Source organism: Cyprinodon variegatus, unplaced genomic scaffold (genome assembly GCF_000732505.1).
Source record: "Cyprinodon variegatus isolate N-32 unplaced genomic scaffold, C_variegatus-1.0 Scaffold941, whole genome shotgun sequence".
Taxonomy (NCBI): Eukaryota; Metazoa; Chordata; class Actinopteri; order Cyprinodontiformes; family Cyprinodontidae; genus Cyprinodon; species Cyprinodon variegatus.
The window spans coordinates 19,702-34,389 of record NW_015151394.1 but is presented as its reverse complement, the minus strand read 5'-3'; the positions used below and the strand labels follow the sequence as shown (position 1 = coordinate 34,389).

General features: G+C 35.9%; 1 protein-coding gene across 1 annotated transcript in view; it reads right to left on the bottom strand.

Moving 5' to 3' along the window:
• Window positions 1-14,688, bottom strand: part of LOC107100167 (neuropilin-2-like) — a 49,060-nt gene that overhangs the window by 15,620 nt on the left and 18,752 nt on the right. Inside the window, exons 3-6 of the mRNA XM_015398557.1 lie at window positions 14,227-14,388; window positions 7,688-7,956; window positions 6,552-6,648; window positions 5,508-5,540 (exon numbers count right to left, since the gene is read on the bottom strand). Coding sequence (XP_015254043.1) covers window positions 5,508-5,540; window positions 6,552-6,648; window positions 7,688-7,956; window positions 14,227-14,388 — 561 coding nt within the window. The remainder of the gene's footprint in view (window positions 1-5,507; window positions 5,541-6,551; window positions 6,649-7,687; window positions 7,957-14,226; window positions 14,389-14,688) is intronic.

Genomic DNA, 14,688 nt, shown 5'->3' with positions numbered 1-14,688 from the left:
CAAAGAATGCACAGAAGTAAAAATATACAAATTGAGAAACTTCAGACTTTTTGATTTTCCAATTAATGACATGTTGCTTTTTTTTTATTTTCTTTAATTTCTTTTTACCAAAAAACGTACTTTAAATTGCTTCACCTGACTTCCCTATTAAAAAAAAAACAACTTAAAAAGCCTTTTGGTGCTAGTTAAACACAGACTACTTATGCCTATCCCTGCAAGCAACATAAATATATGCAAGAACTGAGAGACGGACAGGGTTTGTCAGAAAGGACAAAAAAATCACTGCAGGTTTTTCGCCAAGCGTCACACAAACTGAGGCAGAAACACTATTGGTTTTAAATTCAGCTACATTCTCCATGATCTATACAGTCAAAAACATTTTATTTTGAGTGATGCAAACCTCCCGAACATTCGTTGCACAATTACACGCACAGGCCCATGCCATGCGCTCCAATTCAACCAGCGAATGCAAAGGATTGACTGTGAACCAGCTGCCTGACCTAAACAAAAGGTTGGGAATGTTAAGCACTTGATGGAGTTTTTTTTTTTCCTGTTCTGAGGGGGTCAAGAGCAACTGAATTTGAGCAGAGAGAGAGAACAAAATTGCAGGGTTGGGGGAAGGAAAAAGAGGGAAGGTATTATTGGAGGAGAGAATGGAATGAAACAGAGAGGAGTTGGTAGAAAGTGAGACGATAGAAGGGAGGGAGGGTAGAGAAGTGGAGGGAAAAAAGCTAATCCTGCCATGATATCTTTAATCCTGCATTAAAGGGCTTGACTGAAACTTCAATACTCTGTCAACTCGCTGTGAGAGAAACCTGTTGTGAGAGAGAAGTTGATTTGGAGAGAAATAGAGAGAACTGAAGACCAGGAGGAGAAAAAAATGAAAGAGAAGCAAGGCAGGCAACAACTAGCCAGGGAGAAGAAAGGGAAGGGTAATAGAAAAAAAAGATGGAGCTGGATACAGAATCACAAGGAAATAGTGGACTTTATTTACACTTTATTTGAAGGTGTAGATGTGTTACTTAAGAGCTTAAATTGAATTTGATTATAAAGCTGCTGTCTTCCCTCTAGTGGGCAAAGAGACAATATTATGGTATCAATAGTTCTATAAAGGCAGATCAGGATACTTCTCTATCCTCGCCTTTATGGTCATGAAATTTGGGTCATGACCAAAATAACAGGATCTGCTTAGCAAGCACAAGTGGCCAACCAAGATAATATTACAAATATTTGTGTACATATTTGAGCAGGACCTTTCCTTTGAATCCATTTTGAACATTACCACAGCTTCTGCAACCACACTTAAAATTTGTTATTTGTATAAATGTGATATCCAGATAAATTGCATTTTTAAATGATGTGTTTCATATAGTAAATAGTTGCAGAGTTCTTGTTTAACTAACCAGGCAAAATGTTTAACTGAGTTATTCTCAACAGTGACAAAAACAATTTACATCTTACCTCCGAGGGAAACCCATAAACTCAAACACAGAAATTTGCATCAACGGATGAAACTGGGGCCTTTTATAGATTACCAATAATGGATGGGTCCGATTGTTAACAAGCGTCTCAAAGGAGACATGTAATCCTTCTTTCTGGCATTTAATCCCATTAAATATATAATGTAGGACCTGTGCCACTATTAAAAAGGGAGTCATATGATCACTGTCCAGGAATTAACTGTGTAAAAAACCTAGTAAGGATTAAATAAAATACTTGTGGCATGACTCATCTGACTTGAGTAGTGTCTTGGCTTTCTACCATTTTTGGTCTGGTATCTGGATGTAGGAAACAGTTCTACTTAGACAGTTCAAATACCCTGACTGTGATCAAAAGAGAGTGCATTTTCAATTGCAATCATCCTGAAGCGATGTACAACTAAAACCACTGATACTCAGTTTTGACATTTTTCTGAGAGGGCTTAGATAAGTTTTAACATCACGGTCAGCTCACTACACAACAGAACACGCAGAGCCAGCAGATCACGTCCCAAACTCAGACTTTGAAAACAAGAAATCCGGGAGCATAATCTGTGTAAGCCTTTTATCTCCTCTCAGGCTGGGCTATTTCAGGATGAAGGAACAACATAAAAGAGAGAAAGAAAAATGAAAGTTGGATGCTGATCAGCTCTGCATTTTATGCAGGTGAGATCAGGGACTTTTTAGGACTTGTCACAAACCAGGAAGTTAAGAATAAACAATGAGAGAAAACAGGAAGCAAAAAGGAGGGAAGTTATAGAATTAAGTTGACAGTGTGAAGAAAAAAACAAACTTACTTCCTATATGACCAAAAAAAGGAACAAAAAACTTATCCATATTAAATATTTCTCCAGCTATCCAAAAAATAAACCTCTTTGCAGCGTAAAATATACATCCTATGATACACTGATAATTATTTCAGATTTATAACACAACTTCATGTATTTCCATCATAACAAGTGTGCATCACAAAGAGCATCAGTCTAACATGCAGGGACTCATGCAGTGGATCCATTCCATCAACCCTCATCATTGTTTCCTTATGCTGATCATATCAACCTATACTACTGTAATGTTACAGTAAAATACCCACAACTTCCTTTAAAAATGTTAAGCAGTCAATTCAATCACAAGAATTATCGTACAACGGTTCTGTTTAGATTTGATCCAAACTTTGTGGAAACCTAAATATGTCTTTGGAGTCGATTAAAACTCAGTCTTGAGAATAGGATAGAATTTCTGATGAGTAAAGTAAATTAAAGCTAGTCTATGTGGGGGATGTTATACCTCAGCTGTCACCGTTTAGTCATCACAGCTGAGGTCAATGATTTTATTACAGCTGGCAGCATCACACTTGAGGCTAATATAAGGGAAAAAAGTATGTACAGTTTTATAAAAGTTTAAAACAACAATATTATTTATTAAATATTCCAGGTATATGATGGTGCTACAATGATAGCGATCTACTTAATTCTCTTACTATCATCAAAGTTCCTGTGGATGTCTTTTCCACATCAGGTAAAAAACCAGAACATGGTCCTCGTTTCGTATTTCTGCATGATTATCGTTAAATGCTGAAATAACTTTGATCGTCTGATTCAAGATGGCAGCATGCTGCGTTGTTGGCTCCCACTAGGAAAAAAAATTTTTCTGCATGACTGGGACCTTGTCCACACCAATCAGGATATCTAGTATCAGGAGGGGGAGTGACGGCCCAGTAGCCTGACGTAGTCCGACTCAATTCTAGTCAGAATATGAGTCTGATACCGCTCCATAGAGCTGTGATTATGGGGCGTGTTTTGAACGAACCAGGAAAAAAAATGCCTCTGCACTCAATTGGATAGACCTACAACCAATAAGAGCAACGGAGTGCGTGACGTATCTTAAGCGAGGCATAGTTGTTGTCCACAAAAATCAAAGCGTGCAGTTTCACGCCTAGAATAAGAAGATGAGACTTGATCGCGTTTCTCTGTTCCTCTTTTAAAACTAATTTGCTGTCGATATCTTCTAGAACAGACCTAATAGCAGAATCTACTCACCCAAACTCTCCAGTGGCAGCCATTATTGTTGTCACCCAAGCGCGCATTGGTCACGTGGTTGATAACGTTACTCTTGATCATCTGTCCATCATCGTATAAAGCCCGCCCTGACAATTTGATTGGATCGCCTGACAGTGGGCGATAATACTCGCGCTACTATGGAGCAGAGCCAGACCGAACTTCCCCGAACTCAAACCTTGTGGGCGGGACTAAGTTCGGACTGGCACCCAGGCTAGCGGCCCAGTGGATGCGGCATAGAACTTGGAATCCTTAGTTTCTAAGTTCGAGCCCCACTCTGTTCAACTGTCACTCTGGGTCCCTGAGCAAAGACCTTTAACCCCCGATTGCTTCCCAGGTGCCCTGCAATGCAGTCCACTGCTCCCCAAGGGGATGGGTTAAATGTAGGTACATTTCTCCAAAGTGAGATCAATAGATTTCAGATATTATTATAGTACAAATTGCAAATTTTTATGCGGTTATGCCTTTTAGCCACTCATAAACTGTGTTCTACATCCCTTAAAATGAAGTATAAAGCACAGATTTATAAAAGCTGGGGTTTGAGCCTGCGCCTGTAAATGGAAAGATGAATATCACTGACCGGCGCATCACCGTCTGAGGCGAATATTTTCTTCCTTGTGTCAGACAAGTTCAAGCATTTTTAATATACTTGGTTATTTTATTTTAAAATTGGATTTAAAATGAATTTCATCAGGGAGGGGCTGATTTTTTACATTGCTTCAGACTGTTTTTGTTTGTATTTGTTTAGAGATGATCTATGATTCTGATCCATAATTCATGACAGAACAGGAAGTCATGGTTGTTTTTGAAGCATTCTGATCGGCTGTCAAGTTTTAGTTTTGTGGCACACTTACCCCTATGCATCTGGAGTATTAAAAAAACGTGCAGTCGCCTTTTTCTTTGGGTTAATTTTGATGGAAACCTTTATAAAATAACTCCTGTATATACGGCATTTTAAAAAAACTAGGAGAGATATTGGTTCCTTTAAAAACTGCTACATTTTTAGGCAACAGCCAACATTACTTAATACAAATAAAAAAAAAATTAAAAAAAAGGAAAACAAAAAAGATCTCAATAAATCAAAACTTAGATCTTGCAATGATAAAACAATGTTCTAGTTAAAGTTGGAAACCGTATCTAATTCTGTTTTTGATTTTTGACATATGTGAGCATAAATTATATCGAATTTAATAATATGTTCCCTTATCATACTGAATTCTTGTAAACACAACTCAACCAGCTGATTTAGGAAATTAAGTGGCATTTGTATTTTTTATGCTTAACTACTACAATACAGGAGAAACTGAGTACTGTATCTCTGGGTTTTTTTATTCAAACCCTGGAGGGATACTTTAACAGAGATTTAGATGTACTGCTATTGGAGACTTCAAAGAAACAGTCTGTCACTGCCTTTATTTGGATTTTAAACTCGAGGTTGGTGAAAAAATCTCAACTTTCTAAATCAGAATTTGAACTTCAGGGGTGTATTGATGCAGTACATAATGAGTTCTCTGACTTCAAACTAAAATATCTGATGTATCATTATTTGTCCTGTGACTAACATCTTTCCAAATCACAAAAAAATAAGAATATGTTCATTCTTTTATTTGTTCGCATAAGTAGTGTATGGTAGAGCACCTGGTAACATAATTAGGGAAGTAAAATTGTTTAACGTTACCTAGATCCATTCTGAATCAGTCATTTGTAAGGAACCCTTCATAAAACTACTGCAAAAAGTGCTGACAGCTGCAGGCCACGACACATCAGTACTCAAATAAAACCTTTGCAATAAAAAACAGAAATCTCTAAGGGCTCTTAGGACTTGAGTTGAGCTGTTGAGAATAGTGGGATTCCCCATGGTTTAGAAATGCTACTCTGGGCCAGAATAATGCAACAGGCTTAGCTTAGCATCAAGCGGGAAGCACAGACAGATTGGCAAAGGATGTACAAATGCACAAGAGGCAGAACTTACTGGGGATGCCAGAAGCTAAAGCAGGGAGAGGCTCTGGAAAGAGAAAGAAGGGGAAAGAAGGATGTTACCAGAAATGTTAGAAGAATATCGTGTCTCTAATTTACATGTTTTATTGTATTTGATCTATTGTTCATTTACAAATTGAATTTTAAACCTCTGAATATATAATTCATATGAATTAGCTTCCTCTGGATGTCACTGTCAACATTTTTTTTTTAAAACAAAAACTGTATTAAGAAAGATACAAGGAGGGGGAAACAGAAACTTCCTTTTCTTTTCTCTCACTGAACTCTAACATTTGTCTACCCTGATTGTTTAATAAACTAAGTTTTAGTGTCAGCAAACATCATAAGAAGAGGAGCGGAAATGGATGAAGAAAAGTTAAAAAGGTTACAGGACAGCGTGAACGGAGAGGAAATGGAGGCCTGGGAAGGAAGGATGGTCGAAAGGCCATGGGAACAGGAACCTAAATATTCTGCTGTTTATTAACTGTTAGAGAACATTACATCTGTTATGAAAAAAGACAGTTTAATAATTATAGAATTGAAAAAGAAGGTAAATAGTATCAGCCACAGAAATTGTTGTTATTAATAGATTTTGGTGTTTAAATCATGTAAATTTCATTTTGCATAATTTTAAGTCTTGTTTCAGTCTTGAAAGTTTGTTTAGTCACAACAATCTGAGTTTTTCCTGGATGTAGCAAGCATAGTTTTTCTGCATGATGTCTGACACATTAGGGAGAAGCATTTCAGATTTTAGAGGTGGATAAATATGGAGACAAAGAGGGTAAGAAGGAACAAAAGGAAGGAAGAAACAGCAGGAGAGAATGATACAGGAAAAGATGGAGGCGGATATAATGAAACATTGATTAAAATCCATGCCCACAGGTCGTTTGCTGCCTAAATTCATTTCTTATTTATATATATATATCATCTGCAAATTTACATTAGAATTCTTTTATTAACATTTCTCCTTCTTTATTCAGAATGCAGGTAAACACAAAATCAAACAGGTAGCGCCTTATGGAGCCGATATGTGACTTACCTGCACATTGCTCTAGTTCAATGTTGTTGCTCATGTAGATGTTGTCTATCCTGATGTGGCCTCTGGTTGGGTGATCAAAAAACCCTTCAAAAACCACCTACACCAGGAACATAAACACACAGACAAAATTAAATTAATTCTATAGAAAATGCTGATTTACAAATCAAATTGAAAAGGTCTGAAAATGTTCCTTTGATTTGCTGTGGATAACGATTGTCCAGTGAAAGACAGAAAGACAGATCTCCCTTATGTCACTAAAAGCATGAAAATAACTCTCACTTAGTTCTGCATTTACTTTCTAATTGTTTTGTTCGAGTTTAATTAAGATTTGATAAACATTTAAAACAACTGCTTTAATTGACAATGGGTAATGTTATAGTGTTTCATTTGTTGTTGGATTAACTATACATTTTTTTTGCAATGTTAAAACCAAGAATGAGTAGGAAGGTCAGACCTCAATTAAAACCAGGAATCTGTATTTGTCAGGGAAATTTTAACACTTTTTTTTTAAATGTGTATTAAGGAAAAATGTGGGATTTACTGCTTTTGGTTAAAATGTTTCAATTCTTATGCAGAAATGTCAAATTTCTGCACCAAAGCATGGCTATACTGTGGACTATATAAAACATTTACCAACTGATATTGCATAACCAAAGATGGGCAGGTAGAATATCTTGTAATTCAGTCTTCTGCTTTGATAATGTTTAATTCAGATTCAGCATTTTATACTATTGTGTTTTCCATAAAACAAACTAAACATTGTATTTATCTATATATTTATTTATCCAATTTTGGATTAGATTATTTCTTTTGCAAAAATAACGTAATAAATGAAGTTTCACGTTTTTTAATTATTATTTTTAGAGCTTAGTTTATATTGCAGCTCTTTTTTCCTGTACGTCGACAAATAATATAATCAATAATAGTAACATATTTTCTTGGGTTTACATGTCATAGACCAACAGAGAGATCAGAAATGTTTCCTACTTTGCTTTTGCCAGACAAAATTACTTTTTAACATACTATGCCAGTATTTTAAATCATATAAAGATCTGAAGAAAGTGTAAAAGCATAATTCCCGATCATTAAAAGGACATCACGTTCTTTATCCAGAAAGATGGTCAGCATCCACCTACCTGATACTCTCTGGGACTTTGGGGAAGGATAGTTCTTCCCTCCCTCCAGTTGGGCCCCTGCTCGCCTTTTAGTGCCCATAAAAGGGTCTCCTCCTGGTCACCGTCCCTCAGCAAGACTCGGAGGCTCCCCTGTGCCTCCCCCTGAAGCTGGTAATAGAAGAGAAGGCAGAGAGGACCACGTTCTGGCCCCACTTCTGGACTCAGAAGTCTGGCTTTCTTGCGCTGGGTGTGAGTGCCTGCATCCAGGTGGAGGTAGTTCCCTGAAAAATCTGGTAAGATAGAAACAAAGGAGACTGTGACACAAGGCAATGACCACAAAAAGAAACCTTTTTTCAAACATTTTAGACAGATTTTAAAGTGAAAAGTAACTTCAACAGCAATAAACATTAAATATTTAAAAGAGCAAACAAAGAAAAGATTAGATCAGACGATAACTCATCATAAGCATAACAGTTAGCTGTATATGGTGCAAGATTAATAAAAATATTTTATTCATTTTGAAAATAAACACATATTGTAATAAACAAGTTAGATTTCTGTTAAATTCATGTTGTAATGTAAAGAGAAAGTTTTTTTTTTGTAAAATTAGGCATTGACAGCATCTAATCCAACATTATACAGTTTTTTTTATGTTTCCACATAGTTGAAATAGTTGAACAGTTGAAAAAGGTTCGATTTGTAAGAATTTCAATAGGCTCTGCTGTTTAAATGTAAAATAAAAAATGTAAATAAAACTTTTATGTAGAATGTTATAATTTATCCAGAAGAGTTGCTGAAATTAAAAGCGAAGAAATGCATAAAGAGTGTATTGCTTTGAGTTAAACATTTTACTGTCCTGATATAAATATAGTGCTAAAACTTTGTATTTTAGTAAAACAATATAAAACAAATATTTTTTACACTACTTTTATACTACTTTTTTATATGATACATCCCACTTCGTGTAACAAGTTACCTCATAAGCATCAACAAAATTTCCAAATTTGACATACAATATAGTATTATAATATAGTCATTCTGTTTGCGGTAATCTTTTTTGTCTTTTCCAAAAAATGCAGTTTTATTAATCAGTTTGGTTTAAAGTAGGAAAACTAACTGCTTTTGAAAGAAAAAAAATAAATGAGAGGTTCAAAAGAAAAGGCATCCATCCATCCATCCATCCATCCATCCATCCATCCATCCATCCATCCATCCATCCATCCATCATAATTTCCAGAAACAGCTTTGGCAGCGCTCTGTGCTCAATAAATAATGCATTAGATCTGAGGTAACTCAGCTCTTCTCTGGGAGGCATTGAAAAAAGGAGGACCTAAATTACCATTGCTCATTAAGTACACTTAGGGGAAAGTTGCAGTGTTTTTCTGTCGTTCCACGTTTGATCTTGGCTAACATACAAAGGGTAGGAATTAATTAAAATCTCTCCATGGGAGAAATGGGGAGGGATGTAAAATTGGCTCTGGGGGAAGAAGAAAAACATCCTGTACGTCTTGCCACTATCTCTGTACATGTGTGGTGGCCCCACTTTAAATCTTTTTCTTTATTTTTGCATCTTTGTTTGTGTGTTTGTGGTTTGTCCATCAATTGCTGCGCATAAGCATGACTTGCACTAAGCAGTATAATATAAGAATGCATTGCTGCTGTGTGAGTTTCATGTGTTTTTGCACAAGCTTACTGTTTAACAAGACAAGATCAAAGACAAACTATGGTTGAACTTTAAGGCACTTTGCTGAAAAATTCTCTGTTTTGTCATAATCAAAAGAACTTAAATGTAAACTCCTTGAAATCCCAGCTTTTAGTTAAGCTTTCTGGGATTTAAAATGGTTACTATGAGGCTATCTTTGACTAAATTCAATCTATATTTGGATTATAAATGAAAAAACACTTTATTCTTGAACTGGACATTACTCTGATACGTGTTTGTTGCTCAAAAAGAAAGGCACACACAAAATTCAGCAATGATAGAAAAACTAGAGGATAAGTTGATCAGAAGGTTGGATTAGTTTACTCTTTTGAACTTTTAAGCCCTATCTGCCTTGGAGCTCAGAGGATTGCTGTAAGACTCGCACTAAAAGTAAAGAATGGTCACAATATAAAAAATACAGACTGCCATTAGAGTTAGCAACACCAACCACTCTAACTGTACTGATGCTTAAACCTAAAACACTTATTTACGCCAATGCTGATATCTATTCTTACTTTGCAGAGTTAAAGAAAAATATGCATCTAAATGGCAACTAAGTCTAGCTACGTAGGAGTCAGGTACGGTGGACGACAGGTGCAAATGTGCACTAAACGAGGAAATTAGCTGCAAAAAGATGTTTGATGCACCAAAACACCAAAACATGCAAGCAAAAACAAACAAATGCAAAAAAAAGTGAAGAACAAATAATATCAGAGCAAACCCTCGCTACAAATAGGAAGATAAGCTTTAACATATGATTGATAAACAAGAAAGCTGGAAGAAGAAAGAAGACGTTTGTCATCTTTCATTTTCTTGTCATTTAAGTTATGGATAGTAATATAAGTAATACTCAGATTTAATATAGTTTGTTCTTTGTTCGACTCCTAGTTGCTTGTTTGCAGCATTTTTCTATTTTACTTTGGATCAAAAGTGTGTTTGCAGCTCATTTCACCATTTGCTGCACCTTTTCACCAGTTTGTAGCTCGTTTCTTTGTTGTTTGCAGTTTTTTTTTTTTTTTGCATTTGTTATTTACGTTTGTATTTTAGAGTTTGCATCATATATGTCTAAGCAGCTTGTTTTGTAATTTACTATATGTATGCACCTTTTGGCCAAAGTATTTAAGCGATATAAATGCATTTATTACACAACTTATACCCAAGGCACATATAATAGTGTGGGAAGCATTCTATAGTAAACAGGAGAGTCATTAAATAGCTTCTGTAATGGTCAACATTTATTTTTAACTGTTTAAAAAAGAACACGAAAGACAAAAACAGGCAATATCATTAGGATGTAGTCATTTTTTTTAATGGTGGACTTTATCTGGTAGCCTAGGCAAACCGCAGAAGGTGGTTGATTAACAAAGAAAGGGAAAGAGTAAAAATCTTTGGTCTGTTTCTTTAGCATTGAGGTTATAGTTTTTCTCAATATAAATTCACAACGAATATAAACCAATGTGAGGAATTTCAGCACATTTAAAAGGAAAAAAAAACACCACCTTTGAGCTGTGTGTTGGTTGTCTTTTCTACTTTAAAATCCCTAAAAAGAACTATTAATGGCAGGGGCTTCAGATCTGATTTGCATACACAGACAGCTTGCAGACGGGGTGCCACGCTAATGTTGCTGTAGAACAAGTCTTAATGTCATGTTGCTGTCAAACACGGATACAGGGGCGCTGCTAAGTCAATTTCACATCATCGCATAAACATAGTAAGAAGCACACACAGCAGAGCACAGCCCAGAGAGAGAGAGGCTATCAAGCTTTGCCTTGTGTCACGGTTTAGGTTGTTTATGAAGGAGCTGCTCAGCCAACCATGAACCTGATGGTTTCAACAGATACAAGTAAAACCTTGCTACGTAGCAAGGTCATGTGTGTGGGGGGTGGGGGGGAAATTAACCTAGAGACCTTGAATGTTTAACATAGAGAGTCTGAGGGTAAAGTTATGGTGTGGATGGGTGGGTGAAGCCTTGAGTGGAAGCTTGAGAGCAAAGGCAGCACTTCTGTCAAAGCTATCAACTGACTCATCCGACTGCTTTGGGCAATGTGTGTGCACCTTATAGATGTGTAAGCTTTATGATGAGTGTGATTGATAAAACAGTCTTACTTATCATCCTGCTCTCCTATTAAAGATGCACAGATGTGGAGAAAAGGCAAGTACCTCAGGAAAATGGAAGAGAGGTCAGCAAGGAGAGAAGGCAATTTGACTTATGGAGAAAGAGGGCTGGAGGTGGAGAATAGAGGGAGAATGCTAAAATTATACAAAGCAGTAAGAGTTGAAATGGAGGTGAAGAGCTTATAACAGAGGGATGGATTGAACGAGGCATGGTGCCGTAAGGGGAACAGGAAAAAATGAGATGAGGAAGACTGAGAATGGAGAGAGTTTATAAGGATATTAGTGGGAAATAAAATGTATGCCAGTTAAAGGGGAAAAAAAGAAAGGCAGAGCAGAGGATACAAACCAGATAACTATAAGGGACAAAAATATACCACGTTGTTAACTAAGTTTATGGTAATGTTGATGAAATTACATGCTACTTATCTAAGATCTGTGACCTGGTGCATCATCGTGGTGGAAAAATGATAAACAGGGACCATAAAGGCATAAAGATGGTCAGCATCAATATTCAGGTGGGGTTTGATGGATATACGTATAAAATGAAACTAAACGCTCCAAGACATGCCAAAATATGCCCTTCCTCGTTTCATGATACCAACAACTCTAACCGAACTGTTGATCCTTCAGCCTTTGTGGTTGTTGCACCAAATTCTGACCTCATCATCTAACCAGTGCAGATTAAATTAAGGCTTACCAGATCAGGCAAAATTTTACCAAAATAATACTGTCCATTTTTAGTAAGCCTCTAAACTGTAGCCTCAGTTTTGTTTTATTTTATTTTTTAATCTATTTTAGCTGATAGAAATGTCACCTTGTGGAAAATTTTGCTGGTTTGATGTGTGTGTATTCAGAGATGGTATTTAACTTTGGTTGTAACAGTTCACATCACTATGCCCATTTTCTTTAACCTCTAAGATCAACGGGACATTATTTACAACACAACTATTGCTCAAGGAATTTTCTATTTTCCATACCGTTTTCTTTCTACCTTAGAGATGACTGAGCAGTAAAATCGGAAGGGAAAAACAACACCTAGACCAGCCAGTTTAGGACCAACAACAATGAAATATTAAAACACAGAAATCTACTTTAATTTCCATTTTAACGCTCAGTTTGAAATTTGACAATTCAGGTTGACTCTTTCTAGATAACCTAATGCTGTTAATTTCTGTTACAAATTATTGTTAACAACAATAAAACAGTTATTGCTAATAAAGTGGCCAACAAGTATATAAAAGGCATACCCGTAATAAAAAGTGATAACCAAAACAAACAAAACAAAAACAGAGAAGCAGTTCTGCTTTGTACTGTATAAGGAAAAATGGAAAAAGAACTTAAAAACAACTCAGTAAACTAGGTTATGGAAAATGAAACCCTTAAATCCAGCATTATTCCTGAACTTTAATTAAGTGCGCACTTCCAGCATATCAGAGAGAAATCCTTGCATCATGGTTGCTTCCAGTAGTTCCTCACAGCACTGAGACGTGTGGAAATTCTCCACCAGAAAAACACTTTGATGTTAATTAGCCCAAGAAAGCTTTGTTCTAAGAAAGGTTAAAAATTTGTTTAGAAATCTTGAAGAATGAGAAATTTATTGAAATGAAGAACGTTTGCAAACAGCTTGAAGTTTTGAATATAAAATTGAGGAATACAGTGTTTTAAACCTGCAGAGGTTTTAAAAGATGGAAGGTTTACATTAGTCTAAGGTCTAAAGAGCATGTCTGCCACTGACCTCACTAAATAGTTAAAGTTATTTATGTGATAATTATTTTTTTTTTTAAAAGCATGCAACATGAACCCTGTCCAAAATTTAATTCTAGTCATGGTTTCAGGTGAAAACAGTAATTAGGGTAAACAACAGGGCTTCAGAGTGTATTCTATATGTTTAAGATGACGGAGCAGAACGGAGTTCATTGTGGTTTGAAGTAAAAGGGGAATAAAAACACAACTAATAGGATCTGCTGCTAATTATAATACTTATTTTGTATCTTACTTAAAAAAAAACTGTAAAAGATTGCACTTTGTTATGTGAGCACTGCGAAAAACCCTTTGAGGGGCATAAAAAAAACATTGCACTGAAAAAGGAGCACATTCCTCCATTTTATCTATGGTTTGTATGTTGGGTAATAAAATGTCCCACTTGGATCTCCATTACACCAGCCTCGGAGGGTAAAATATGCTAGTTTAGGTGCATATTGAATGGATAATCTATTATTAGTCTTAGCTCTTACATTAGCTACCTGAATACCAAATGTACAAATACACAATCTTTTACTTATGTTTGAAAAACCTTTTGTTTTCAACAACTAAGATTAAATGGAAAAAGAGATTGGAACATTTATAAAACAGCTAAAAAGGTCAAAATGATGTTATAAAAAAAAAAAAAAAAGTCTGAACTAGATAAAATTCCAATGACTTATTTTCAGTCTTAAGCCTTTCAGGTTTCTTTAAACTGGAGGTCAGCAGATAGGTCAATAAATACTAATTTTCATCAATTTAATTCCTACTAGCAAGTTTGTTGAATTTATTTAAATTGTTGTGTGTTACCAGTATTTAGAAACATAAATTAGAGAAACTTTGTGTTTTCATCATTAACTGTGATTAAACATAAGCTTCATTTGCTGTTAAATATCAAACATATAATAACCAGAAATCAGTTTCACAAATCCAAACATACCAAGTCAAGGTAACGATTGAGACGCTTTGATTTTTATATTGAAATTCTTAAGGCTGTTCTTACTGTCTGATCCCAGGGAAAGGTCCTGCCGCGTCCCATGAGTGTTGTGTCCAGTTGAGCCTCCGGCCATGTGCAGGGACCAGCTCACACCTGTGTGAGGATCAGCTGACCAGCCACACAAACTCTGCTCAAAGTCACACACGGCCGACAGGGATGGAGTTGTGGCTGTGGGTTGAGAGAGAAAGACAGATCATGCATTAGATTAAAAACACCAGAGAGAAAAGAAAAATCAGATTTGGTATTTTGATTAAAAAAAAAAGAAAACAAAGGCAATGGTTCTCATAAATGGATCTTGTTGTAAATCATGATGGAAAACTAAAGAATATGGGTGTTTTTTCATCCAAACTAGGGACCAAACTGATGGTTTCCCTATTTTTCAGTATTGCAGATTATCAGTGAAAAGTTTAAAATAACACTTTTTATTCCTACCTCTGTTTTGATTTTGCTGAGAGATTGATTGTGTTT